Source organism: Suncus etruscus, chromosome 5 (assembly GCF_024139225.1).
Source record: "Suncus etruscus isolate mSunEtr1 chromosome 5, mSunEtr1.pri.cur, whole genome shotgun sequence".
In the NCBI taxonomy this organism is placed as follows: Eukaryota; Metazoa; Chordata; class Mammalia; order Eulipotyphla; family Soricidae; genus Suncus; species Suncus etruscus.
Window position 1 is genome coordinate 113,384,596 of NC_064852.1, and position 26,330 is coordinate 113,410,925.

The following is a 26,330-nucleotide window of genomic DNA, read 5'->3' on the forward strand; positions in this document are numbered from 1 at the left end:
AGGAAACAAAATATTCATGGCTTGGATTGCAAAAGAGAAAGTAAATAATTTAAGATGAACTGCGAGGTGAGAAAATTCAGTTACCAAAGAGATTAAAAAAATAAAAAGAACAGGAGAAACTCAATTTCACTTTCAGCTTCAATTTATTTCTCTCTGCAATTACAGAAGGGTGGATGACATCATTATGACAGCCTTTGACATGTAAAGTCAATCATTCATTCATTTATTTATTTCTTTACTTGTTTGTTTAACCATAGACTTCTATTTCTCTCAGGTTCAATATCTACAACTATTTTTTTAAACCAAGAATGACCAGTTCGAAGCTAAATTCAAAACTTCAGCCTGCTTTGAATTTCATTTTTCATCTGACTTTTAATGCTTCCAACTGGCCTCTACATCCTAAAACTCAGCACATGGTTCAATCTAGCCTGTGGTTGGCCTCTTGCCTTTGGGGACATGACTGTTAAAATTTCATTGGTTTGGATACATTAGCTAGGTTTCCCTTCCTACCCATCAAGTTGAAGAATACCCAGACATTTTACGGCCACTCTCTCTCAAAAGATGTAATGACAGGCAGGACCACATTACGTTTATTGTGTCGGGGACTCTAATGGCCGTTATGGGATCAAGGTAGAGAGGAGAAAGGCATGACACAGATGTCATGCTCTCTGGAGCTTTAAGTATTCAGGCTCTATTGAACCTAATTTAAAAATCTAGTCCGAATGTATCTTTATGGGAAATGTATTATAAAACAACTACCAAGGCAGCTCCATGAAATAGCTATGATTCAATCATTAAAGAACAGCAAGTCCAAAGCCTATTTTTATATTGTGGCTGGAAATCTCTAAAGAAAACAAAGGAACAAAATTTTTCTCTTTTCTGAGTTAATATTCTATTTGTATTAAGCACTAGAAAAAATTGTGCCTTCTACCAAGTGAAAACATCTGGTTGAAAGAGTTTAGAAATGAAATCATGAAATTCGCTTGGACATGAATGGATATGGAGAGTATTATGCTGAGTGAATTGGTCAGAGGGAGAGGGATAGACATAGACCAATCTTACTCATTTGTGGGAAATAAAAATATGTAGTATGGTAATAATATCCAGAGACAATAAAGATGAGGGCAAGTAAGATCAGTTCATGATAGAAGATTCCCCGAAAGGGCAAAGTAGTGCAATTGGGGCAGAGAAGTGTCCACTATGACAATGATATTTAGAGATGATATCTCTGGACAAGAACTGGATACTGAAAGGAGATAAAATTATATGCATAGTACTCCTTCATTAAGAATAGTGCAAAGCATAGTGTCTAAAAGAAAATAAGGAAGAGACAGACAGACAGAAAGAAAGACAAAAAGAAGTAAAATGTCTGCCTAAGAGATAGACAAGGAAGAGGGTGAGGGAAAACTTGGGACATTGGTTGTAGAAAATGTGCCCTGTTAAAGGATACTGGACATTGAATAACTGACACTCAATCATGAACAACTTTATAACCAGTAAAGTAATAAATAAAAAAAATAAAAATAATAAAATAAAGTAATAAAAATAGGTTAGAGCTAGGTAATCATATATATATGATTATTATACATATGATTACCTAGCTCTAACCTATTTTTGTATTTTATTTTACAAAATTTCCATGTTATAAAATAAAAAATGCATGCCTATCCAAAATATAAAGTAGCAATTAGAGGCAAAATAAGACATTAAAACAGTATCTGATGATTGGCTGTATAAGATTAGAGTATGGGAAAAAGATAAGAACGGGACCCAAGACAGCCACTGTTGACAAAGATGTGTATACAGGAATCATATCATTTGGACTTCACCATGCCCTGGGAAGATGTGCTATTGGCCCCATTTTCCTAGTGAGTAGAGTGAGAATCAAAGAGATTGATGAAGGTCACAGTGGTTCCAGGGGACATATTTTCTTTTCTTACTTTAGTTTTTGTTTTGGGGTCACATCCAGTGAAACTCAAGACTGACTCCTGTCTCTGTGTTCAAGGGATGGCATGTCTTGGGGGAATCGCATGGTGCCAGAGATTGAACCCAGGTTGGCTGCATGGAAGACAAGTGAATTACATGCTTTCTATCACTCTGGCCCTAAGGGGCAGATTTTAAGCAAGATCAAAACATTACTTGGGTGGTGATATCTATTGGTGGTTAAAGTTGAAAGATTAAGGCTGAGAATGAAAGAAAGAGAGACAGATGGAGATATGGGAAAGGGAAGTGCAATAGTTATAGTGACAGTAACAGTAGTAACAAGTGCTAATTTTCTTTTAAATTGTGTCTGTTTTTTGCCACACCAGACCAATGTTCAGGGACTACTCGTGGCTCTGTGATCCAGAATTACTTCTGTGTGCTCAGAAACTCTTGTGGCTTAGTGGTGGGACTAATATTGGGGTTCAGATTGAAGTCAGCTGCCACAAGGCAAGTTTTTACCCAGGTATTATCTTTCCAGTCCCTGAGTTTGTCTTTTCTTTTTCAAAACAATTCATAGTACAATGCTGTTTTATAGAGTAGCCCTAGATTTGATCACATAGGTAGTATTATTGTGCCAGAGCAATAGTATAGTAGGTAGGGCAGAGTCAGGAGTAAGCCCTGAGCACCACTGGGTATGGACCAAAAACAAAACCAAAAAGACTTTAAAAAAAAAACACAACACTCCATATGTGTGTGTGTGTGTGTGTGTGTGTGTGTGTGTGTGTAGTATGTGTTATTATAAACAAAATCTCTATTCTATGCTTTACTGGTTACAAACCCTAGAAATAAAGATATTCCCCTAGATTTTAAATATACTATTGCAATTTGGATTGTGATACAGGTTTTCTATGTAGAAACTAACAAAACAAAACAAAACACTGTATCTTTAAGGTTCACCTGCATTAAACAAGAAACAATAAATACTCTCCAACTAATGGACGAGGTAAGATGGTAGGATTACAATGGATACCAACAGCTGCAAACCAATTGCCCTGTTTAAATCATGCGTTCTCTGAATGTTTCCTTCAGGTATAATAAGGCTTTGTATACTAAAACAGACCAAATTTGGACTAGCTTTTTGTTATAGCTTGATGTGAAGTTGGTTGAAAAATAACCTTCCCAATATTCTCATGCCACATAACATAAACAAGCAGGCATAAAATGATTTGGCATGGGAACCACAGTGTGCTCAATTCTGATAAGGTATTACTGACAATTCAATGTCAGAGCACACACACTCTCTGCTACCAAGACAGTTAACCAGGTGAGATCATTCCAGCCCTTCACACATCACCTTGTTCCTCACTTCCACTTGCATCTGAAGCTGTTTCTTTAAATTAGTTGCTTGTTCTTTTCTCTCCTCCTTGGAATGTTATTTGTATCAGAATGATGGCCTGGATGTCCTGTTCAGTACCACAGAAAATGAGTACTGACTCCTCGGAGTGGACATGCTCTGTTTTATTCTAGAAGTACTCTAGGGAAACATCTCCTCCCTCCTCTGGAATTTCATCCTTACAAGGAGCTAGCATGGTCATGAAATACTTTGCTGGTTTCTGTCTGAAACTTCTCCCCAGAAATTCAAAAGCCTTGGATAATTTCTTCTTCTATTAACACACACACACACACACACACACACACACACACACACACACAAATTCACCATGGAATACTCAGCACTAAGTACTATGTTTACCACAAAGTTGACATTGATAGAGAATGTCGAATGAACAAGAGTCAAAATGTATGAAGATGGCAAGAGCAGTCATTGGATATGTGTTACTAATCACATGAGCAGAAACAGGACAGAGATGAGATGCCTGGTGGCAGGTTTTATCCTTTGTTTATTTTTTATTTTATTAAAAAGAATTTATTAGATGCAATTCACTTTGGTACCAAATTACACAAAGAAAAAGAGGTATTTGGTCAGCATCAAGTCTTTATACTTTATACTGGAACAAGTAAATAACTCATAGACTTTTAAAATGAGTAGCTTATAATATCCAGTGGAGACAATCATTTTAAAACAAAGGAACATATTTTAAGGACAAAAATATGGCAAAATGCAGTTTAAAGGACAAAGCATCAAGGGTTAGGGATAAATGGAGGAAGTCAGATGGATGCACTTGACCCTAGTTTGGTCCCAGGTACCACATGCTACCCAACCATCACTGAGGGTAGCCTTAGTGGTCTCCAAAGTAACAATATTGCCCTGGGCAATCACCTGAGTATCAATTGGGTGGTCTCAGTGGACCCTGAAACAACAACACATCATCAGGCTTGCTTTGAATCACAGGCCCTTTCGACCCAGAATCATAATAGGAAAGACCTGGGTACCTCTCAGTCGTGTTTAGAAAGCAGCCCTCTGCCTGCCACAAAATGCATGGATCTATAAAGGTCGTAAGTGATTAACAACTTGACTTCTGTGTTCTCTATTTGCTTAGATTTGCTTAGACAAGAGGCATTTCTTACCAGTTCCAGAAAAATATGTGCTGGACTCCAGGAAGGTGACTAAGAGTTGACTGCAGAAGACCCATCTATTGAAGTCTGAACCTCTGTTCATCCTTCTGCACAGTAATGACCAAATGAGTGCCATGACCAAAGATGTTGATACATTGGCTGGCGCTATAGCACAGTGAGGAGCGCATTTGCTTTTCACGTGGTCCACCCGGGTTTGATCCCCCTCCTTTTATATGGTCCCCAAGCACCACCAGAAATGACCTCAGAATGCAGAGCTAGGAGTAACTCCAGAGCACTGCTGGATATGACCTCAAAACAAACAAAACAAAAAGATGTCAATACATAATAAACAAAACAAAGCACTCTGACCCCTACAGTTGTATTATTTCAATAGCAAGTTGATAGCTTGGTAGGATTTTATGCTGCAAATTTGCCAATAATAATTAATGGCTGATGTAAGAGCCATAGTCAAGTTGAGCAAGGAAGTAATGATAAAATCAGCAGAGCCTATGATGCTGGAATCCATAGTACATACAGATGTGAAGTAATGAGAACAATTTTCCAAAAGGATCATATGGACATTGGTTAAATTGCCAACAAATTAAGATCTATGATTATATAGCCTTGCAGAAATTGTCCCCTTCTTAGTGGAAATGAATAGATTTGGCTTCTTACAAGTGAGAGCAAGTCTACTGTGAACACATACCACTGCCATAAAGCATGGCTTGGTGAGAAGAAGGCAGAATTTCCATCCCCGTTCATGCCCTGGGTATGTCAGGTATATACAGAAGAGATCTCCATGCTCAGGAGAGTGAAGAGTATAAATGATGGGAAAGGCATCTTCAAACCACACATCTAGCTCCAGAGAACCAAGCAATCAATCCTTTTTAAATAAGAAAGAAACGAAGTCAATAGCATCTGAGCAACAGATGAGAATTAAAGCAAAATCTGTTGACTAATGGTGACAGCTTTTGTGTTCTTTGTTGTTGAAAGCATGCATGAAGCATACATTGAAAATGTGCTCAGAAACTTCGATGCAAAAGGCTATGAAAAACAGTTGCTATTTTTAGACCAGAGATAAAAATCAAACACCACCTTCCTATCTGAATATAGCTAAAATAGTGAAAGGAAGCATGCCGCTGAGCTATTAGCTGTCTAAAGAATCTGGGTCCTGTGATTTCTACCACAGGAACACATCAGATTTCAGACACCACCACCCCCAATTAAAGAGTCAATCTGTAGTATGGTCAAAGGAATTAAAAAAAAACTTAAAAAGCTGTCAAGAAGAATCATCTGACATGAAATATCAAGTTAGGACTTAATTTAGGATATTCGAAAAATGCCTTCTGAGAAGCCCTAACAGTTTTATATTTCAAGATGAATCCAATGACATCTATGTATTTTATTTTGGCAACTTAATGAGGCATCTTTTTCTTTATAAATTATTATGATATTGTACAAATAGTGATCATAAAATGCTCTTTGTTGTCTCTTAATGCTGCAACAGATTATCATAGAATCAGTGGTTATTTATACCACAGAAATGGGCTCAACAGAAGAGGTCTTCATTCCTTGAGACATCCAGAGGGAAATTCTATCTGCTTTTCTTCCTCCCTCTCTCCTTCTCCTCTCCTTCCTTCCCTTTCTTCCTCTCTCCCTCTCACCCTCCCTCTCTCCCTTCCTCCTTTCTCTCCTTTTCTTCCCCTCCCTTCTTCCCTCCCTCCCTTCTTTCTTTCTTTTTTCTTCTTTCTCTTTCTTCTTTTTTTCTTTCTCATTTTTTTCTCCTTCCTTCCTACCTTCCTTCCTTTCTTCCTCTTTCTTTCTTCTTTCTTTGTCTTTCTCTTTCTCTCTCTTTCTTTCTTTTTCTTTCTTTCTTTCTTTCTTTCTTTCTTTCTTTCTTTCTTTCTTTCTTTCTTTCTTTCTCTTTCTCTCTTTCTTTCTCTCTTTCCTTTCTCTCTTTCCTTTCTTTCTTTCTTTCCTTTTTCTTTCTTTCTTTCTTTCCTTTTTCTTTCTTTCTTTCCTTTTTCTTTCTTTCTTTCTTTCTTTCTTTCTTTCTTTCTTCTTTCTTTCTTTCTTTCTTTCTTTCTTTCTTTCTTTCTTTCTTTCTTTCTTTCTTTCTTTCTTTCTTTCTTTCTTTCTTTCTTTCTTTCTTTCTTTCTTTCTTTCTTTCTTTCTTTCTTTCTTTCTTTCTTCCTTTTGAAGTGCTCAGGGGATACTCCAGGCTTTGTGCTCAGACATTACTCCTGGCTGTGCTCGAGGGACCATTTGGGATGCCAGGGATCGAAACCAGGTTGGCCTGGTTCAAAGCAAATGCTCTACTTACTGTGCTATTGCTCTGGCCCCTATTCACCCTTTTTTACCACTCAGAGGTCACCTGCACTGCTTGGCTCATAGTACTTTACCTTTATCTCAAACAACACAGCATTTTTCATACCTTACTTCCATGACCACCACTTTCTTTTCCATTTTGAAGGGCTCTTGTAGTTACCTTGAAATTGTGGGAGATAAAAGGCTTCCAGGGAGCTAAGAAAATCACCTTATCTTAAAGGTCAGATGATTAGAAACCCAAACTCATCTTTGCCACAAAATACTACACATTCACTGGGTTTAGAACTAGGACTTGGACATGCTTAGTCTCACCACCCCACAGATCACAATCATGTGCACTGAATGTTTATTCCTTGCCAGGTACTTTTTCTTTAAATCTCCCTGGGTTTGGGGGTGCAGCATTCTAGGAGGTACTGCAATACCAGGTCGATGGGCAAAGCGGATGGAGCAAGTTCCTATTCCAACTCCCAATTCCAAAAATCCATGTAATATATTGTCCTAGGATAGAGGACGTATCAGATATTAAACTGATAAGAACAGATACTACTCTTGATCTTAGCCAAAAGGCCAAGAAGTGATACCAGGCATTTTTTTTTTAAAAAAAAAAGCATATCACACATAATTCAAGCATAAAAGTCTTCATTAAAATAGAATCCACTTTTTTTGTCATTTTTTTTTAAATTTAAAAACCATGATTACAAGGTTGTTCCTATTTGTTGTTTGTTTTTTCACAGATAACGTTGTTAAAGATTCCACTTTTAGTCCCATTTTTCAGATGAGATAATTTGAGGTATAAATGTATAAACATGTTCAATATTCAAGAAAATATAAAGCTGAGGAGTCAGGATAAAACTTCAATGTCCACAAGGCGAAGTTTAAACTTTTAACCTCTATACTTCATAACTTGGAGATGATATTCATTGAAAAACATTGCAATTGCACATGGCATTATTATCAAGATACTTATTAATTCACAGCCCATAAATCCTGACAATTATAATAATTACTCAGAATAAAAGTGCATTTGAAATTCAAAATGTCAAATATAAAGACAGAGTCTATAGAGACCAGGAAAATCAAACCACTAATCTATTGAGAAATTTGCCCACTGATCCCACGACTACTTGTGTCCCTAAATATCACTTTAAAATATCAAGGACCTGTTAAAATATTATAAGTACCACATAATATATATTACTTATACACATGCTATAAATATGTGTCTATAGCAGCTGCATTTTATGTCCTATGCCTCTTTCTCCTGAAAATTGAATATTCAACTATCTGGCATTCTTGATCTTTCTTTTTTGGAGGGGCTTGGGGGCCACAGTTAGTGATGCTCAGGAATTATTTCTGGCTCTGTATTCAACAATTACTCCTGATAGTATTTGGAGGACCACATGAGATGCTTGGGATCGAACCGGCATAGGCCATGTGCAAGGCAAATGCCTTACCTGCTGTAATCTCTCAGACCCCTGGCATTCTTAAGAAAGCTAACTCCTAGGGAATTAGGAAAGACTCCAGAGTAGCCCACCTAGTGTCATCTTCCTTCTCTCATCTTCAGCTCATAGAAAATCAGGACAGAAATAGATAAAAAGGACAGAGATAGATAGACAGAATTTTTTTATAATAAAATATTCTAGAAATTAAGGGAGTAAGGAAGGGAATGCTTTACTCCTCTATACCCTCCCCCAAATACATGAAGAAACAATAAGAAAACCTCTCAATGATTTTGAAAGCAAATACATAACAGTTTTATGTCATTTAAAAAAAATATTTGGGCAGTTGATTTGTAACCATTTTCTAACCATTCCTCGGAAGACATTAAAGAGTGCTCTTGGGAATGTTTGGGGTGTAATTTCTATTCTTGGGTAGGCACAGAGGTGATGTCTGCTTATGTATTGGAGAAATCTGAGAATTCTGTTGGGGTATTTCCATGGCAGCTAGAGTGACAAGGGAACAGTGGGAAGAGGTTGTACTTGGAGGGCTGAGAACTCAGTAATTCCTGCAAGTCAAGAAGATAAAATAGAAGAAAGTCAAAAAAAAAAAAAGGAGACTTTTTTTGGGGGGAGGGGTCACATCCCGAGGTGCTCAGGGGTTAGAAATTACTCCTGGCAGGCTTGGGGAACCAGATGGGATTCCAGGAATTAAACCTGGGTCCATGCCTGCTGCATGCAAGGCAAATGCCCTATCATTGTGCTGTCTCTCCAGCCCCCAACAACAGATGAGTGGCTAAAGCAATTGTGGTACATATACATAATGGAATGCTGTCAGAAAAATCAAGTCACAAAATTTTCCTACACATGGATGGACATGAAAACTATTATGCTGAGTGAAATAAGTCAGAGGGAGAGATATATACAGAATAGTCTCATTCATCTGTTGGATATAAGAAAAATAAATGACATTATTGTAATAATACCCAGAGACAATAGAGATGAGGGCTCTAAGGAGTGGACCATGGTATGAAGTTTACCATAAAGAGTGATGAGTTCAGTTAGAGAAATAACTACACTGACAACTATCATGATAATAGTAGTGAGTGAGAAAAATAGAATGTCTGTCTTGAATAGAGGCAGGGATGGGGAAGGACGGGATGGGGCATTGGTGGTAAAAAGGTTGCACTGGTGAAAGGGGATTGTTCTTTTTTTTATTACTGAAACCCAAATACAAACATATTTGTAATCATGGTGCTTAAATAAAGGTATTAAAAATTTTAAAAAGAATAAAGCTAAATATATCTCAATCTGACACAACCTCAAAAGTCCTACATTAGTCATTTTAGTGCAGAAGCTACAACCATCAATATTACAGAGCTTGAGTAACACCACATTTTCAAACACTTGGATCAAAACCCTGGCCTAGGGGCTGGAGCAGTGGCGCAAGTGGTAGGGCATTTGCCTTGCCCATGCTAACCTAAGGATGGACCGCTGTTCGATCTTCCAGCATCCCATATAGTCCCCCATGCCAGGAGTAATTTCTGAGTGCATAGCCAGGAGTAATACCTGAGTGTCAATGGTTGTGCCCCCCCACCAAAAAAAAGAGCAAAACTTTGGCCTAGTTATCTAAGAATTAGTGGTAGGTTTTCTTCCATGGGCTACAACCACATTAATTCCAAAGAATACATGCACATCTATGGTCATCAGCATTTAGTACAAGCAAAGAAATGAAAACAACCCAAGTGCTCAGATGGACAGATCAAGAAGTTGTGATCCGGGGCCGGAGAGGTGGCAGTAGAGGTAAGGTGTCTGCCTTGCAAGTGCTAGCCAAGGAAGGACTGTGGTTCGATCCCATGGCGTCCCATATGGTCCCCCCAAGCCAGGGGCAACTTCTGAGTAGTTAGCCAGGAGTAACTCCTGAGCATCAAATGGGTATGGCCCAAAAAACCAAAAAAAAAAAAAAAAACAGAAAAGAAATAAGTTGTGATCCACATTTACACAATGGAATATTCTGCAGATCTAAGTATAAAATCCTGCCACTTGCAGCAGCAACATGAATGGAACTAGAAGATATCATGGTGAATGAAATCAGCCAGAATGACAGGGCAGTACAAAATGATCCCTCTTATATGTAGGACTTAAACATTTACAGACACCTAATAATAAAGATTCACAAGGAACTCATGGTTCTCAAGAACTCAATGCAAACATGAATCACTGTATATCAGTGATTGGTACTGGAAAAGAACCCTGAAAATTCCATTCCATTAATTCACCAAAAGGATTAAATTACACCAAATACACCAATTTATTTACACTAGATATGTTTTTAAAATTACCTTTTCTTTGCCTTGGCTTCAAAGACTAAAAAATGAAAGAATACAAGACAAGACTCCTTCCTTCCACCACAATGGAAGCCTTTCTGTTGAAGACTGACAGGCCAGGGAAAGGAAAGCTTTTATTAACATTAGATTGGATGACTTTACCCCTTTCCTAAAAACCCAGAATGAATCAGTTGATGAGCTGGAGAACTGAGGTGATATCCAAAGAGGGACAATTTGAGAGAATCCACAGGGCATAGTGGAAGGGTGACTTACAGATAGATATCAGAAACCTCTGCCTCAACATCAAACCAAGGGACTGATAACCTGGAGCATCAGGCTTATTACTCCACTGTGTCAGTTTGACTGTGAGGAAAGTAAGTGGCAGGAAAGTTAAGTATTCAATGTGAGACCAGGAAGCTGGTCCCACAGAGTGGTGGGTTCAGGGGAGGCCTATCTGACTGCAGACTCACAGACATCTACTCTCTACCCCAGAGTAGAGCTGAAGGTAAAAATTAGGCCTGGCCAGGACTTGGCTGTCCAAGTTCAGGATCATGGGAGGTGATTTAATTTAAATATTAATTAAACCAAATTAATCATATTATAAATTAATAGAATCAAATCAAGTATATTATGATTAAATTAATTATATTAATACTACTAAATTAATTATATACAAACATATACTTATATTAATTATAAGTTAATAATTAAATTAATTATACATTAATTATTTCAGCCCTGTGTATTGGGGCCTAAGCTATAATATAGAGGGTAGGGCAGTTGCTTTGCAATGGACCAACTCAGGTTCAATCTCTGACATCCTGTATGGTCTCCTGAACACCACCAAGAGTGCACCTTGAAAGCACTGCCAGGTGTAGTCCAAAAAACAAAGATCAAATAGTGGGTGTCTCAGAGAAAAAGGTCACTGTCCTTGCTGCTAATCCCCCTTATGCTCATTTAAGTAACATCTTTTTCCTGTGAGCCCCTTGGTAACCAAAGCAGTTGCTTGGCCCCTGTTGCTACCAAGTGCTGGCCTTTCTGTAACAAGAGAAATTGCCAGCTTCAGGGCCAGAGAGATAGCATAGAGGTAAGGTGTTTGCCTTGCATGTAGAAGTTCAGTGGTTCGAATCTGGCATCCCATATGGTCCCCCGAGCCTGCCAGGAGTGATTTCTGAGTGTAGAGCCAGGAGTAACCCCTGAGCGCTGCTGGGTGTGACCCAAAAACCAATCCCCCCGCAAAAAAAAAAAGAAAGAAAGAAAGAAAGAAGGAAGGAAGGAAGGAAGGGAGGGAGGGAGGGAGGGAGGGAGGGAGGGAGGGAGGGAGGGAGGGAGGGAAGGAAGGAAGGAAGGAAGGAAGGAAGGAAGGAAGGAAGGAAGGAAGGAAGGAAGGAAGGAAGGAAGGAAGGAAGGAAGGAAGGAAGGAAGGAAGGAAGAAAGAAAGGAAAGAAAGAAAGAAAGAAAGAAAGAAAGAAAGAAAGAAAGAAAGAAAGAAAGAAAGAAAGAAAGAAAGAAAGAAAGAAAGAAAGAAAGAAAGAAAGAAAGAAAGAAAGAAAGAAAGAAAGAAAGAAAGAAAGAAAGAAAGAAAGAAAGAAAGAAAGAAGGAAGGAAAGAAAGAAATTGCCAGCTTCCTGTCCACCCCACAAGGCCTTTCTTCTTTTGCAGAAAGGAACCAACATATTCACTGTTGACATTTTTGTTTCTGAGCACACAAGGATTACTGATCTCCTCAGGAGAATAGAAAGAGGAAAGCAAACCAACTTCATCTTCTCCAGAAAACAGGGCTTTCTTTTCTTTACTAATAGACAAGCAAACCAATATTTCTCCTACCTCAGCATGGCGCCGAATCCCTTCCGCTTTATCTTCTTTTCTGGATCTTCATTTTCTTCTTTCTGCTTTTTCTCCTTGGCTTTCAATTTGCTCTTCTCCTTCTTCTTCTCCTTCTCTTTCATCTTTTTGGGTTTCCGGGCTTTACTGTACATGTTCTCTAGCTCTGAGATCCCCTGAGAGGCTGGTTCACAATTCAGCGCCCCATGGCCTGACTGAGAGCTCTTCTCAGACAGACTGTCTGTGGAGGACACAAGATCAATACACATGGTCAGGGGCACTTATTGTTAGTACAGCAAGCGAAGTGAGCGTGTAAAATAGAGAAGAATTAATACAAGGGACAAGGGATTGGGAAGTTCTACCCTCCCATGTGGCTGAACTGTCTCCTTTGAAGAGACAACTGTCTAAATCGTGTTACTTGGAGAAGGAGTGATGTTACTTACAGGGCAGCTGCTCAGACTAGAATAAAAGGCTGATAATGTGGTGAGACACTGAGCTGACAGTTTCTTGTTCACCTTGATCAGCTCAGAAAGCCCCCATGCTGGGAAATACACCAGCGACTTTATTTCCAGAAGGTTTGGAGGACAAGCAAAACCCACTGCTTTTACCCCATTGAAAACAGCCAGTTCTCAGATTGACTGACGCTGCATCTAGTGACTGGAATAAGAACATCCAGATATGCAGACTTAATGCTCCTGTCCTCAGGGAACATGACAGCCCTTGTAGGAGAACATTTCTTAAGTGGTTGCCATGTAAAATAAATGGCAGATCGCATAATCCAATTCCATGTTCATTAAGCCAAAGGGCAAAACAGATCAGAGAAAAATGAATTACTTTTAATACCAAAGTATAATTGTGATCTTTCCACTATTTTTCTATTTAATCCCATATGCTTGCCAACGAGTGGTGGCTAATAGCTAGAGGAAGAACTGTTTAAGGATGCTTGCTGGGGCCGGTGAGGTGGCGTTAGAGGTAAGGTGTCTGCCTTGCAAGCGCTAGCCAAGGAAAGACCGTAGTTTGATCCCCTGGCATCCCATATGGTCCTCCCAAACCAGGGGCAATTTCTTTTTTTTGTTGGTTTTTTTTTTTTTTTTTTTTTTTTTTTTGGTTTTTCTGGATCACACCTGGCAGCACTCAGGGGTTATTTCTGGCTCTGTGCTCAGAAATCACTCCTGGCAGGCTCAGGGGACTATATAGGACACTGGGATTCGAACAGATGACCTTCTGCATGAAAGGCAAAGCCTTACCTCCATGCTATCTCTACGGCCCCAGGGCAATTTCTGAGCATTTAGCCAGGAGTAGCCACTGAGCATCAAACAGGTGTGGCCCGAAAAAACGGAAAAAAAAGGGGGGGGGGGCCGGGCGGTGGCGCTAAAGGTAAGGTGCCTGCCTTGCCTGCGCTAGCCTTGGACGGACCGCAGTTCGATCCTCCGGTGTCCCATATGGTCCCCCAAGCCAGGAGCAACTTCTGAGCACATAGCCAGGAGTAACCCCTGAGCGTTACCGGGTGTGGCCCAAAAACAAAAACAAACAAAAAAAAAGGATGCTTGCTCATGACCTACCAGCTTCTAATTCTTCAGGCCCATCATATGATTTGTCAATGGCTGCTCTGAAGCTTTCGTTGCAGCCCCTGCCTCGCACCATGTGTGGCCGGTGCCTGTGGAAGGGTAGTTCATTCTTCCTAACTTCTGCCACAGCTGTCTGCAGGCTCTCCAAGGAACTCGACTTCTTCAAGCCCAGAGTTGGACCGAAATCTCTGCCTGGAGATTCTGGAAAACAAGAGACCCAGCATTACCCTTTAGTTAGAAGGGTACAAGAATGTTGTGGAAAGGCTTGTCATTTTCATGGAAATTTTCTTATCTAGAAAAAGGGAATGTTGAATTGGTGGAGCTTAGATTGAGACCTTAGTTCTGCCACATCTTGTGCCTTTAAGCCAGTGGGTTAACTTCTCTATAAACTTTAGTTTCCTTTTCTATCCATTTGTTTTTAAATTATATATATATGTACATATATCTAATATATAGAAATCAACTTATATAGGCACATGAGCATTATGTAAATGTGAAAGTTTAGGGTAGCTGGTGGAGATTATATATGAGTCAATGTGGTATATATGTAGATATATAGAGATAGATAGATAGTAGGTAGATAATAGGTAGGAAGGTAGGTAGATGATAGAGATATAGATAGATAGACTTACAGAGAAACACTGACACACATAAACACATGGGCATACAAGGCACCTCACACAATTTGGTGTTTTACCTACAATCCCCCTTATAGGGAGTCTGAGTTTATTATTGTCAATATGACTTTCATGATTACGACGTGACTTTTCACACAGAAAAAGAAAGCCAGTGATTATAATTTTTAAGTTTAAACACTTTACCTTACTTGAGTGGCTATCATCATAAAATGAATTTGATTTGTTTGACCAACACATATAAAATAACGTAAACAACTTTTTTTTAGTGATAACAATTGTTATAGTAAAAGAATTTCCAATTGAGCAACTAAAAAATTTCCATTGGGCAACTAGTTAATAGAAAATAAAATACCAAAAGAAAATGATATAACTAGAGTGAACTTCAATCATTTGTTTTCTGGGACATATTTTTCATTAGTGCTGCTTGTCTTGCCCTATTCCTGCTCCTTTCACCCCAGCCTTGACCTCCATTCCCACCCACATGCAGACTCCCCTTTGTCTGTTATAGGATTAGACTAGATAAATACCATCAGCACAAGGATTATTTCAAAGTCTGAAGGAATTCTATTAGGTTTCTTTTCCAAAAGGGTCAAAACTCCTGATATTCTCCAGCCAAGAAGGAGATTATTGTCAAGAAAAGGTTACACTTGCATTTCTGGAAATAGAATACTTTTCTCTTTTTCAATAGGTACAGATTGAGGACAGATTAAATACTTTGAAAGAGGAGTTTCGACTAACACATTTGGGTTCAATAAACTGCACTATCTTTTCTATCATTATTTTTGCTTTTGCTCCAGTCACCATATGAAATTTACCCTTAGCTGCTTCACAAGTTTATAAATAATAAAAGGAATACAAAAGTAGTGCAACAGAGACCTAATTAAATATGCATATATTAAGTAACAACCAATGACCTAACTCTATGTGTTCTAAATAGGTTAAAAAGAATAAAAACAACGAAAACGATGCTAACAGCTGACATAGCATGGAGTACATAGTGCATAGCCTTTTCTAAGTGCTTTATCTATATTAACATTATTATGATTATGGCTGTATAACCAACACAGTGTTTGTTTCATTTTTCCAATGAGAAAATAGGCAGAATAATGAAATAACCCACCTACAGTAACATACTAGGTATCAATACAGAAACCTTCAAATATGCCAAAATCCAACTTAACTGCTTTCTACTGCCTCAAGATTGACATGGCTTTCTGACTCTACTTGATTATAATCCAATTACATCAAAGTTCTACATGTTCTTTATCTTCAAATGAGAACAATAATCTACCAAATATGAACACGGTTTTATAGTTATACATTCATCATTAAAGATAGGAGACAATGTTTCATTTTGCACAATATACATGATGGTTAGAAACATCATATTTTTAGTAGGTGACAGTGTGTCTTCAGTACCTGCAACAGAGATAGTCTATGCAAAAGAAATGATAAGATATTTCAAGGACAAACTACAGGTCAACTTGCAAGTCATAAAATATAAAGTATTTATTGCCACTAAATCCAGAAAGTGGCATAATTTTAATACTCCCAAAAAGGACAGTAAATGAAAGACACAAATTAATAGAATCCTTTTTGACAAGAAAGCAAAAGGCAACAGAGAGGCTTGAGTTACTGGAGTAATAGCAAAAGCTTTGCAGTTTATACAAGATACTTTACACCTGTAACCCCTGTTGATGCCAAAAAAGCAAATTTGGTGAAGGCATAAGAACAATCTGAGAAAGCTGAGATCCTCAGTCAACAAGCACAGCCATCTTTCATTTATTAGTTGCCATTCAAGAGTTAGCATTAGCATTAGCATTAGAGTTAGCATTAGAAACCAAACTGCAAGCATACCCCTCTACCTTAATAATAAATTCCTGGGAACATGAACATAAATAAATAAATAAATAAATAAATAAATAAATAAATAAATAAATAAATCATGCAAGAGAGAGGGCTTGATATTTCAAAGAAACTCACTAAAAACTTTACAAAAAATCATATTTGAGAAGAAAGCATACATGAATCAAATTCAAATTCTAAGCAAATTTAGCATATGAAAGAGTCAAATATTTCTCAGGGTACTTTTCAGAATCCGCACTCAATCACCTTAATATAAATAGCAGTCACAAAGAAGAAGCACCAAACGAGATGGCCCAAAATAACAATCTAGCTCAATAAGATGAAATGCATAGTAATAAAATGAAATCCCAGGGCCGGAGAGATAGCATGGAGGTAAAGCGTTTACCTTTCATGCAGAAGGTCATCTGTTCAAATCCCGGCGTCCCATATGGTCCCCCGTGCCTGCCAGGAGCAATTTCTGAGCAGGAGCCAGGAAAAATCCCTGAGCACTGCCGGGTGTGACCCAAAAACCACAAAAAAAAAAAGGAAGGAAGGAAGGAAGGAAGGAAGGAAGGAAGGAAGGAAGGAAGGAAGGAAGGAAGGAAGGAAGGAAGGAAGGAAGGAAGGAAGGAAGGAAGGAAGGAAGGAAGGAAGGAAGGAAGGAAGGAAGGAAGGAAGGAAGGAAGGAAGGAAGGAAGGAAGGTAGGGAAGGAGGGAAGGAAGGGAAGGAGGGAAGGAAGGGAAGGAAGGAAAGAAAGGGAAGAAAGAAAGAAAGAAAGAAAGAAAGAAAGAAAGAAAGAAAGAAAGAAAGAAAGAAAGAAAGAAAGAAAGAAAGAAAGAAAGAAAGAAAGAAAGAAAGAAAGAAAGAAAGAAAGAAAGAAAGAAAGAAAGAAGAAAGAAAGAAAGAAAGAAAGAAAGAAAGAAAGAAAGAAAGAAAGAAAGAAAGAAAGAAAGAAAGAAAGAAGAAAGAAAGAAAGAAAGAAAGAAAGAAAGAAAGAAAGAAAGAAAGAAAGAAAGAAAGAAAGAAAGAAAGAAAGAAAGAAAGAAAGAAAGAAAGAAAGAAAGAAAGAAAGAAAGAAAGAAAGAAAGAAAGAAAGAAAAGAAAAGAAAGATCCCAAAGGGTGGAGAAGCTCTTGATTGTAAAAGTGCCTGTTTGGAGGCCTTCACATTTACAACTTTTTGTCTAAGTAGCCCTGGGGAGAAAATAGAGGACAGCAAAGGAAGAGAGTCTGATGTTAGAGAGGAAACCCCAAAATCGTGTTATCTCTTAGAATTTAACAGACACACTGATATGACTATAGTGAAAAGTGACAGGATCTTGACCATAGCTCCATGTTGTCTTCTTGTGTCCCTGGACTTAGATTTACCGATAGATACTACTAGCATTACATGTTAACAAAATACTTACAATAAAGTAACCTATCATAGAAAGAATGTACACAATACCAAAGCCAAGTAATCCTCAGTCCCTACACTTAAGCCTCAAAACTTCTAATTCAGATTAACATCACTTAGGAATTGAAGCTTTTATTTATTTTATTTTTGGGGAGGACTGCATGTGGTGGTGCTCAGGGCTTATTACTGGCTCTGTGCTCAGAGGCACTCTTGACAGTGCTCAGTTGGCATAGCCAAAGTGGTGCAGTGTTGAACTGGGTTAAGCTGTGTGCAAGCAAGTAGCATACTTCTTTACACACACATTCTGTCTCTCCTCTCTCTCTCTCTTCTCTCTCTCCTCTCTCCTCTCGCTATCTCTCTTCTCTCTTCTCTCTCTCCTCTCTCTATCTCTTCTCTCTCTCCTCTCTATCTCCTCTCTCCTCTATCTCTATCTCCTCTTTCCTCTTTCTCCTCTCTCTCCTCTCTCTCCCTCTCTTTCTCTCTTCCTCTCTCCTCTCTTTCTCTCTCCTCTCTCTCTCTCCTCTCTCTCTCTCTCCTCTCTCTCTCTCCTTTCTCTCTCCTCTTTCTCTCTCTCGCCTAGGAGTTGGAGTTTTCAGAATAGGAAGATTTAAGATTCACCATCTTTGAAAGTAATCATTTACACAACTTACATTTCCTAGGCTTGCACTGAGAGAGGAGAGGTTTCTTTGGAGGGATAATAGAAAATAATAAAATTCAAAACCTAAGTCTCTCTATCTCATTGAAATCATTCCCAGATATGATAATCCCTTATACTTTAATCTGTAACTGATGTGATATTGTCTGTGGAGGATTTAAGTAATTGCCCGAAAGATTGATCTATGTCTATCACATGTTATCAGGCATCGGGTGAGCTTTGTTCAAATCTTAGCTTTTACCTTTCTCACTTTGAATATCTATGGAATTAATATAAATTCAATGACTTTTCCAGACTAGCTTAGGTTAATTGAAAATGCCAAGGAATGTATTTTCAAACTGGAACATTTATTTGCAATGACTCTGATCTTTAATATCTTTTTTTTTTTTGTTTTTTGGGGGGTTTTTGGGTCTCACCGGGCAGTGCTCAGGGGTTATTCCTGGCTCTATGCTCAGAAATAGCTTCTGGCAGGCTCGGATGACCAAATGGAATGCCAGGATTCGAACCATCGTCCTTCTGCATGCAAGGCAAACGCCCTACCTCCATGCTATCTCTCCGGCCCCATGATCTTTAATATCTTAAAAAAATCTTAGCTTTCTATCATAAATATGAACTTGACGTATACAAACAAATGATTTGATGGCTATCAAGGATGCTAAAAGAGGATGTTATAAGGTTAAAAATATGCAAGATAATAATAAAAATATTCTTAAAATATCTTGTATTAAATTATTTTCTTATTCATTTGATTGCGTTTGGAGTGGGTGTGATCCACTCCTACTGGTGGGACCATATTTAGTCCCAGGAATCTACTCAGGTAGATAACAATCAAATGAAGGACTTTACCTGCTGTACAATCTCTCTGGGCCCAATTTTTATTTTAAAATTTTATAGAAAGGTATCACTGAAATAATTTTTAGAAGCTGTATAGTATATTTAAAGAGAGTCCAAGCAAAGGGTCATTTTGATTTATCCTGAAATTGATCATGAAATTCACTCACAAGCACTGTCAAGAAAAATGTCAGCTCATGGATCCTGGTCTCAAACTTTACACATATCTACTTTTCCCTACTACCAAAAAAAATACTGGTTTGAAAATAAATAGATACCCCCTCTCCACCTCTGACTGAAAGGAATCATGCCACCACATGAAATAGTGGCAAGGTCATTAGAGATATGTATGAGTCAGGAATTACCAGAAAGCAGTTGCTTTCAATACTGGAAAATTGGTGGCCTAGCCTGGAAGGTGTCGGTTCCATTTTGAAAACAATGAAGCAGGAAGTTCTCCCAGGAGAACTGTTTGGAATTGCACCTTCATTTCTCTGACTCTTCTCATTCTGCCTCTGTTCTAGAGCTAAAAATTTCTATTGCTTCCCTCCAGGCAGATGCTTTGTTTACTAGAGAGTTGAGGTGAAGGTAGAGGATTCCAATGGGAGGCTCTGTATCAGCCTATATACTTCAAATCCTCTTCCACTTATTCCTCATCTCCCTCAGTATTTATACATAAAATGAGGATGAGTATGGAAGAGTCTGGTTTATAGTACATTTTCAGAAAGCCCCTATGATAAAAGTTGTCACCATTAATTTATGCTTCCTCTATATAGTTGAATAAATGAAAAACAAGAACAATTCATGTCGTCTAGTGCACCATGACAACCTTTAATCGAACCCATTCATCCTTATAAAAAGCTGCAAAGGGATTCATAAAGAAACAGTAGCCTTTTCTTTTATTCACACATTGATCTCATTTGATTTTAAACAAATCCTTATCCCTTATTTTTGGTTTGAATTAAGGTAGCTCTATCCATCTGCTCATCCATTGGAAAGCTATTCCTAGGAAGTTTAAAAGTGTAGTCTTGGTTACCCATTTCCTTAGGCTATAATCATTTAATTAGTCTGAGATTGCATTGGCAATATTTGAACTTCACATTCTACAATTAAAATCTTGCAATAAAAGAATGCCTTAATCCAGAAGACCAGTAATTGGATCTTTCATTATTGATGAAATTGCTTTTGATACATTCTTATTAAATATAAGAAATGGTTTAGGAGGGGGTATTAGCTTTCAGATCCATGGTGAGGTTTGCTATTGCCTATAGTATTATAATGAACAAATACTTATGATAAAGTAACAATACTGTATTAATATGCACATTTAAATAACGTTAATAGCCCTCAAGGTATTTAGTAAAAATTAAATTAGAATCCTTCTCTCTAAAATAAAGAGATTGTGCCCAACTGTAAATTAGGGATCAAAATGATTGCAATGCTATCCAGGGGTCACAGCATGAATCTTGAGAAGGCCATGAATTTGTCAAGATAACTTGCTTTCATTACCAATTTGCCCTCCCCATATTATGAGCAATGAACTTGAGCAAACACAATAGAAATGCTTTACTTGCTTCATGGGGAGTTATGATGTGAAATTAATAGCCTTAGAACTCTCTGAATAGGAAATTATTTGAAATTCCAAGTAGGAAGTCATAATATCATTTTATTCCAACATACCTCACTCCCTTTTTTTATTTTAAGTTACACTTAGAGGACATTTTTTGTCTATCTTATTTTTTAGCAGTTTCCCTAAAGGCAAAATATCATATGTGCTTTAATAGATATCACTATGAATCCATTAAGCAAAAAACAAACAAACAAACAAACAAAAAAAACAACTCCCCACAAGATCCAAATGTATAATTCCCCAAATTATGTTATTTGTCCTAGGTCCATAGTGGGCCTAATTACCTTCTTGCCCCTTTCAGTATTTCAAATATTGATCATCATTCCCAATTTATCACTGTGCAGGATTTCCTATTTATTACCACGGGGCATAAGGTAATCTGGTTTATATGATCTATATATCTGCTGTCATTTAGTTCTCAACTCTTTTACTGAAAATTCCCAAGTTCTCTAAAAGCTGGTATTTTTATTTTAAACCCCATAAATCCCATGGTCTTTTATCATTTCCTGAAAATCATGTCAAAATGTTCAATAATGAAGATTCCTACATTTGCATAATCTCCTCTCCTCTACCTCTAAACATGGTCTACTTAACTAAAAAAAAAAAATACTTTAAAATATATGAAAGGTTAAGTGGACAAATACTTTGACTATTAGAAATAGCATAATCCTACAGGTGACTACAATTTTTCTCAAATATTTGCAGTTTATTTTTATGGCATGAAAGTAAAATATTGTCTTTATATAATGGAATCAAAATATTAAGCCATAGTTTTCTTTCTTACACCAAAATAATGCCCAATAAATGCTATGAGGAATGAATTTATTACACCAAAATATTTTCATGACAATTCTTTAAGTCTTTATTTTATAAAATTATAAAACTATTCTGTATTGTATATCATGACTTTTCTATTAAGCTGAACCATGAAATACATTTCCTAATATGCATGTTATATGTACACATTAGAAAATTTTATACATATTTATATGAATTTTATATGCATTTTATACATATACATTTTCTAAAACACTGCACATATACACACATATTGTAAGATAAATTCTATGTGATCACTTCAAAAACTCAGACAAGCCCGTTTTCTATAAATTTGCTGATTTTCATCCATTCCTTTCCATTTTCTGCATTACTAGAAAAATTCTAGTGAAATGAAGATAATATTCCTCCAACTCCAATTTGGATTTAATATAGTAACTAACTTAAAAAATTAGACAAACAGCATAGTGGAGGGAACATGAATATCTAGAGGGAACAGATAGCAAGTTAAAAAAAATGGGAAAATTATTTAACTAGAAATGAGAGATCATTTGAGAGTCAAATAAATCAAGAGAATCAGTAAACTTCTCTACCTGGGAAATAAGATCAATAAGTTCAATAAATACCACCTATCATTTATTTAGTCTTGTTGGTCTTTGTCTCATCAGCACAGAGGTGGACTGAATGCATGTTTGTTGTAGGGATACATGAAGGTGAGAATAAAAGGGAGTTACGGACAGCACAGGCCAACATCCTTTTTCTTCACTATAGTGAGGATGAATCAAGTTTTACCTGCAGAAACACTCCACAATTACCTCACTTCCTCAGAGACACCCTAAAGCTATCTGTTCTGGGCTAATATCACCCTTAGGTATTTCAGTGTCACTTCTAAGAACTTAATCCTTTCTGCCTTACCTGTAATTATTCACTCATCTTCTCTGCATTTTGCTCTTCTTTTCATTATAGTGGTTCCTTTAGCTCATTTCTTTGGAACATTAATCTTTTCTGCCATTCCCACCTCTTAGGCACTCTTTAATGGTCTTATTTGTAACTGCTACCAAGAACATCTTTATTTGTCTTCCAGCTCCTCCTTCTATATCATGGTAACAGGCTTTTTGCTACGAACACAAACTCTTTGGGTGGTTTTATCTTTTACTATCATGCTCTCTCTCTGGCTTCCACAGCATGTCTTTGTTCTGCTTCTTTTTGTCGAGTGGTTTCCTGCTTATGTGAACTACTAGAGCACCCTCAAAGAATAATACGTGACATATTTCTTTTTTTGTTTTTTTTTGTTTGTTTGTTTTTTGTTTGTTTTTTTGTTTTTGGGTCAACCCGGCGATGCTCAGGAGCCACTCCTGGCTGTCTGCTCAGAAATAGCTCCTGGCAGGCACGGGGGACCATATGGGACATCGGGATTCGAACCAACCACCTTTGGTCCTGGGTCGGCTGCTTGCAAGGCAAACGCTGCTGTGCTATCTCTCCGGGCCCTGTGACATATTTCTTAAAAATCATAAGCATAGGTCCCGGAGAGATAGCACAGCGGCGTTTGCCTTGCAAGCAGCTGATCCAGGACCAAAGATGGTTGGTTCGAATCCCGGTGTCCCATATGGTCCCCCGTGCCTGCCAGGAGCTATTTCTGAGCAGACAGCCAGGAGTGGCTCCTGAGCACCGCCAGGTATGGCCCCCTCCCAAAAAAAATCATAAGCATAACTATAAATTAACCTGGCTAAATTTTTGAGTACTCAAATTATAGATTTTTACATGTTATTATATCAAGGCATAACTAGATGTTAAGGTCCAACATTATACTTCCGATTTGTCATTTCTTATCCATTTTATATTTAGCTGTACTTAGAAAAATACCTTTATAACTCTCAATCACTCAGTTAATTGCAGAAGTGATAAAAAAGGACATCTCTCAATTTCTTTATAGACACTTTCAGATCAGGATTTTTATCTACTACTAAATATCAGATCAAAATCAACTGAGCTGCCAGAGTATGTTTATTGAGGTTTATATTCTTTTTGTTTTTCTTTTTCTTCCTTTCTTTCTCTATTCTGTGTGTGTGAGAAAGAGAGAGAGGGAGAGAGAAAGAGAGAACATTGCTTGGTTGTAAGAAGAAGAGATTATAATTGCAACTAACATTGTTTTGCTGCTTTATAATTTACAAATATATTTTTTGTACGAAGTCAGGCCTCAGCTTATATAATTGATCTCACTCAAATTATGCTGTTTGCTCATGTCCAAAGAGGAGGAATAAAGAAGTTCACTACCTCAATGGGAGTAACTGCTTACTTACTCACTTAGTGAAAATGTGTGGCAGAGTCACAGAGTTTGTGTGCCAGGGAACAACAGTTTGGAGGAGTACACTTCTGGGAGGGAATCTCTGTGTTCTCTTTTTGAAAATCCAGGTGATCATTTTTTTTATTGATATGTAGTTGGCATTATATTGCATAAGTGTCAAGTGTGTAATAGAATTTTATATGAACATGTATTACAAAAATAACTACACATAAGGTCATCACCTTCTTCACCTCACAAAATTTAAAATCTATTCTTTTAGTCACTTTTCAACATATAATACTGAATTAGCAACTATAGTTCAGGTGCTACATTACATCTCCAGAATTCACTCATCATACCATTGAAAGTTGGTGTCCTTTGACCAACAGCTTCCTGTTTCTCTCCTTCCTTCCTTAGCACCTGAAAACTGCTGAGAAAATCAATTCTCTATTTCTAATTTTTGTTTTTTAGATGCCACATATAAATGAGATCATAGAAATAAGCATTATGTCCTTAAAATATATATGTTATAGAAAATTGTCAGGGCTTCTAGTTTTGCAGGGCTAGATGCATTCCATTGTCTGTAATAATCATGTATTAATGTGATAAACTTACATTAATGTGACTTTTTATAAATGTGACCTGTACTTATACATATAACCATTTGCCCAATCATCCAGAGCTGAACATATACGCTCTTTCAATGTATTAGACTAAAGCTACAATGAACAAAGCAGAACAAATCTTCATGGTACTTTTTTATTTCATTTCGGATAAATATCAGAAAGTGGAATTGCAGTGCTTTCCATACAGTTTTCCATGGTGGCTGCACCATTTTTTATCGACATCCGGGCCAACATTTGTTACCTCTGATCTTTTTGATAATAGGCATTCTAATCAGTGTGAGCCAGGAGCTTTCTATTCATGCCATGAACATTTATCACAGAGAGTATGATTCTGTGTTTCAAGATTTATTATACCTTTGATCTGTCCCCACCCTTAAACACAAGCCAGTCCTTCATCTGGCTTTTGACTGACAAAAGGCCATGCTTTAGAAATAGCAATTTCATATTCTCTGCTATAGCGTAGGGTATTTATCAATAGTATTTTCAAATTGCTTTTTATATGATAATTTGATAAATATTCCTCAGTTTTCTGATATAAATCTTAGAATAATAACTAATAATTTTTCTACCCATTCCTATTTCCTTGGGTTTACAAACAAGAAAAAGCAATCCTGCTGACTTGGCAAAGCTGCTCATATGCTACCTGAGGCATTCCTGGTCTGGAAAACACTTAAACCACACTCCTCCCATTTTCTTTGATGCCTCAAAAATAAAACATTTGGCACTTATTTTCCTCATATTTATTATAATCCATGTGGAAAGCTGAGAGACACAAAGTGCCATCACAACAGAATGTCAAGTAGCCCATAAAGAAAGACCCATTGGAAGACAATGCAGATCTCTCATATTTATAAAATAGAAATGTCCAGTTCCTGTCTTTGCCTGGAGTCATATTTCTAATGAAAGTGATGATATCACAGCATTCCACGAATTGACTTCATCTCTAATATACTCTAATATTTTAGCCCAATAGCAAAGGCTATTGAAGCACATGCTTCTGTGTCAAACTATTTGGATTCTCCCCTGAGTCTCAACATCCCCCGAGTAACTATAGCTTGTGTGAGACCCTTACTTCCCTGTGCCTCAGTATCTTCACATATAAAAAAAAATATGGAAGTACTTTGTTCACAGTGTAAAAGGTTATCTGATACAGAACTAAACACAGTGCCTACTTGCACATTATAAATATTTTAGGAAATACCTGTTTGTACCATATACTTTCTTTCAAGAGCAATGTGTACACACCTTTGGAGGATTCCCTGTTACCAGCAGGATGCTCTATATTCATACATTGCAGAGGTGTCAGCATTCCCTCTAAATATTCAAGACTACTTTGGATTGTTTTGTTCAAGACTTTCTAAAACTTTCCCAAGTAACTTCTCTACTATTCATTGCTTTCAACAGCCCTAATAGCTTGTTTCTTTCAGAGATATTGCCCACAAAAGAGATGACTTGATTCTAATAAAAATCACTGGATTAGAATAACTATGTCTGAGGTAGAAAGCACATAGATGGTTAATTCTTTTTTTCTTGTTTTGTTTTGTCTTTTTACCAGTTGAGTGACATTTCTCTTCCTGAGACCAACCCAGAAACGATCAACTAAAGGGAAAACTCCATAATATCATGCTTTTGGGACAATATCTGGAAATAATAGCTCTAAGAATGCTGACACAGGTAAAGATAGGAGTAGCTTAAATCAGAGATTTTCATAACATGGATAAAAGCCAGT

The 26,330-nt window shown here is 37.4% G+C and overlaps 1 protein-coding gene and 1 non-coding gene across 2 annotated transcripts in view; both read right to left on the reverse strand.

The window, feature by feature from the left end:
• The window catches only part of PARD3B (par-3 family cell polarity regulator beta), a 1,279,582-nt gene that overhangs the window by 374,466 nt on the left and 878,786 nt on the right, over positions 1 to 26,330 (reverse strand). Inside the window, exons 17-18 of the mRNA XM_049772907.1 lie at positions 13,918 to 14,124; positions 12,359 to 12,596 (exon numbers count right to left, since the gene is read on the reverse strand). Coding sequence (XP_049628864.1) covers positions 12,359 to 12,596; positions 13,918 to 14,124 — 445 coding nt within the window. The remainder of the gene's footprint in view (positions 1 to 12,358; positions 12,597 to 13,917; positions 14,125 to 26,330) is intronic.
• LOC126010332 (U2 spliceosomal RNA) lies at positions 7,157 to 7,347 on the reverse strand. The gene has a single exon (XR_007496407.1). It is a non-coding gene; the product is annotated as a U2 spliceosomal RNA (small nuclear RNA).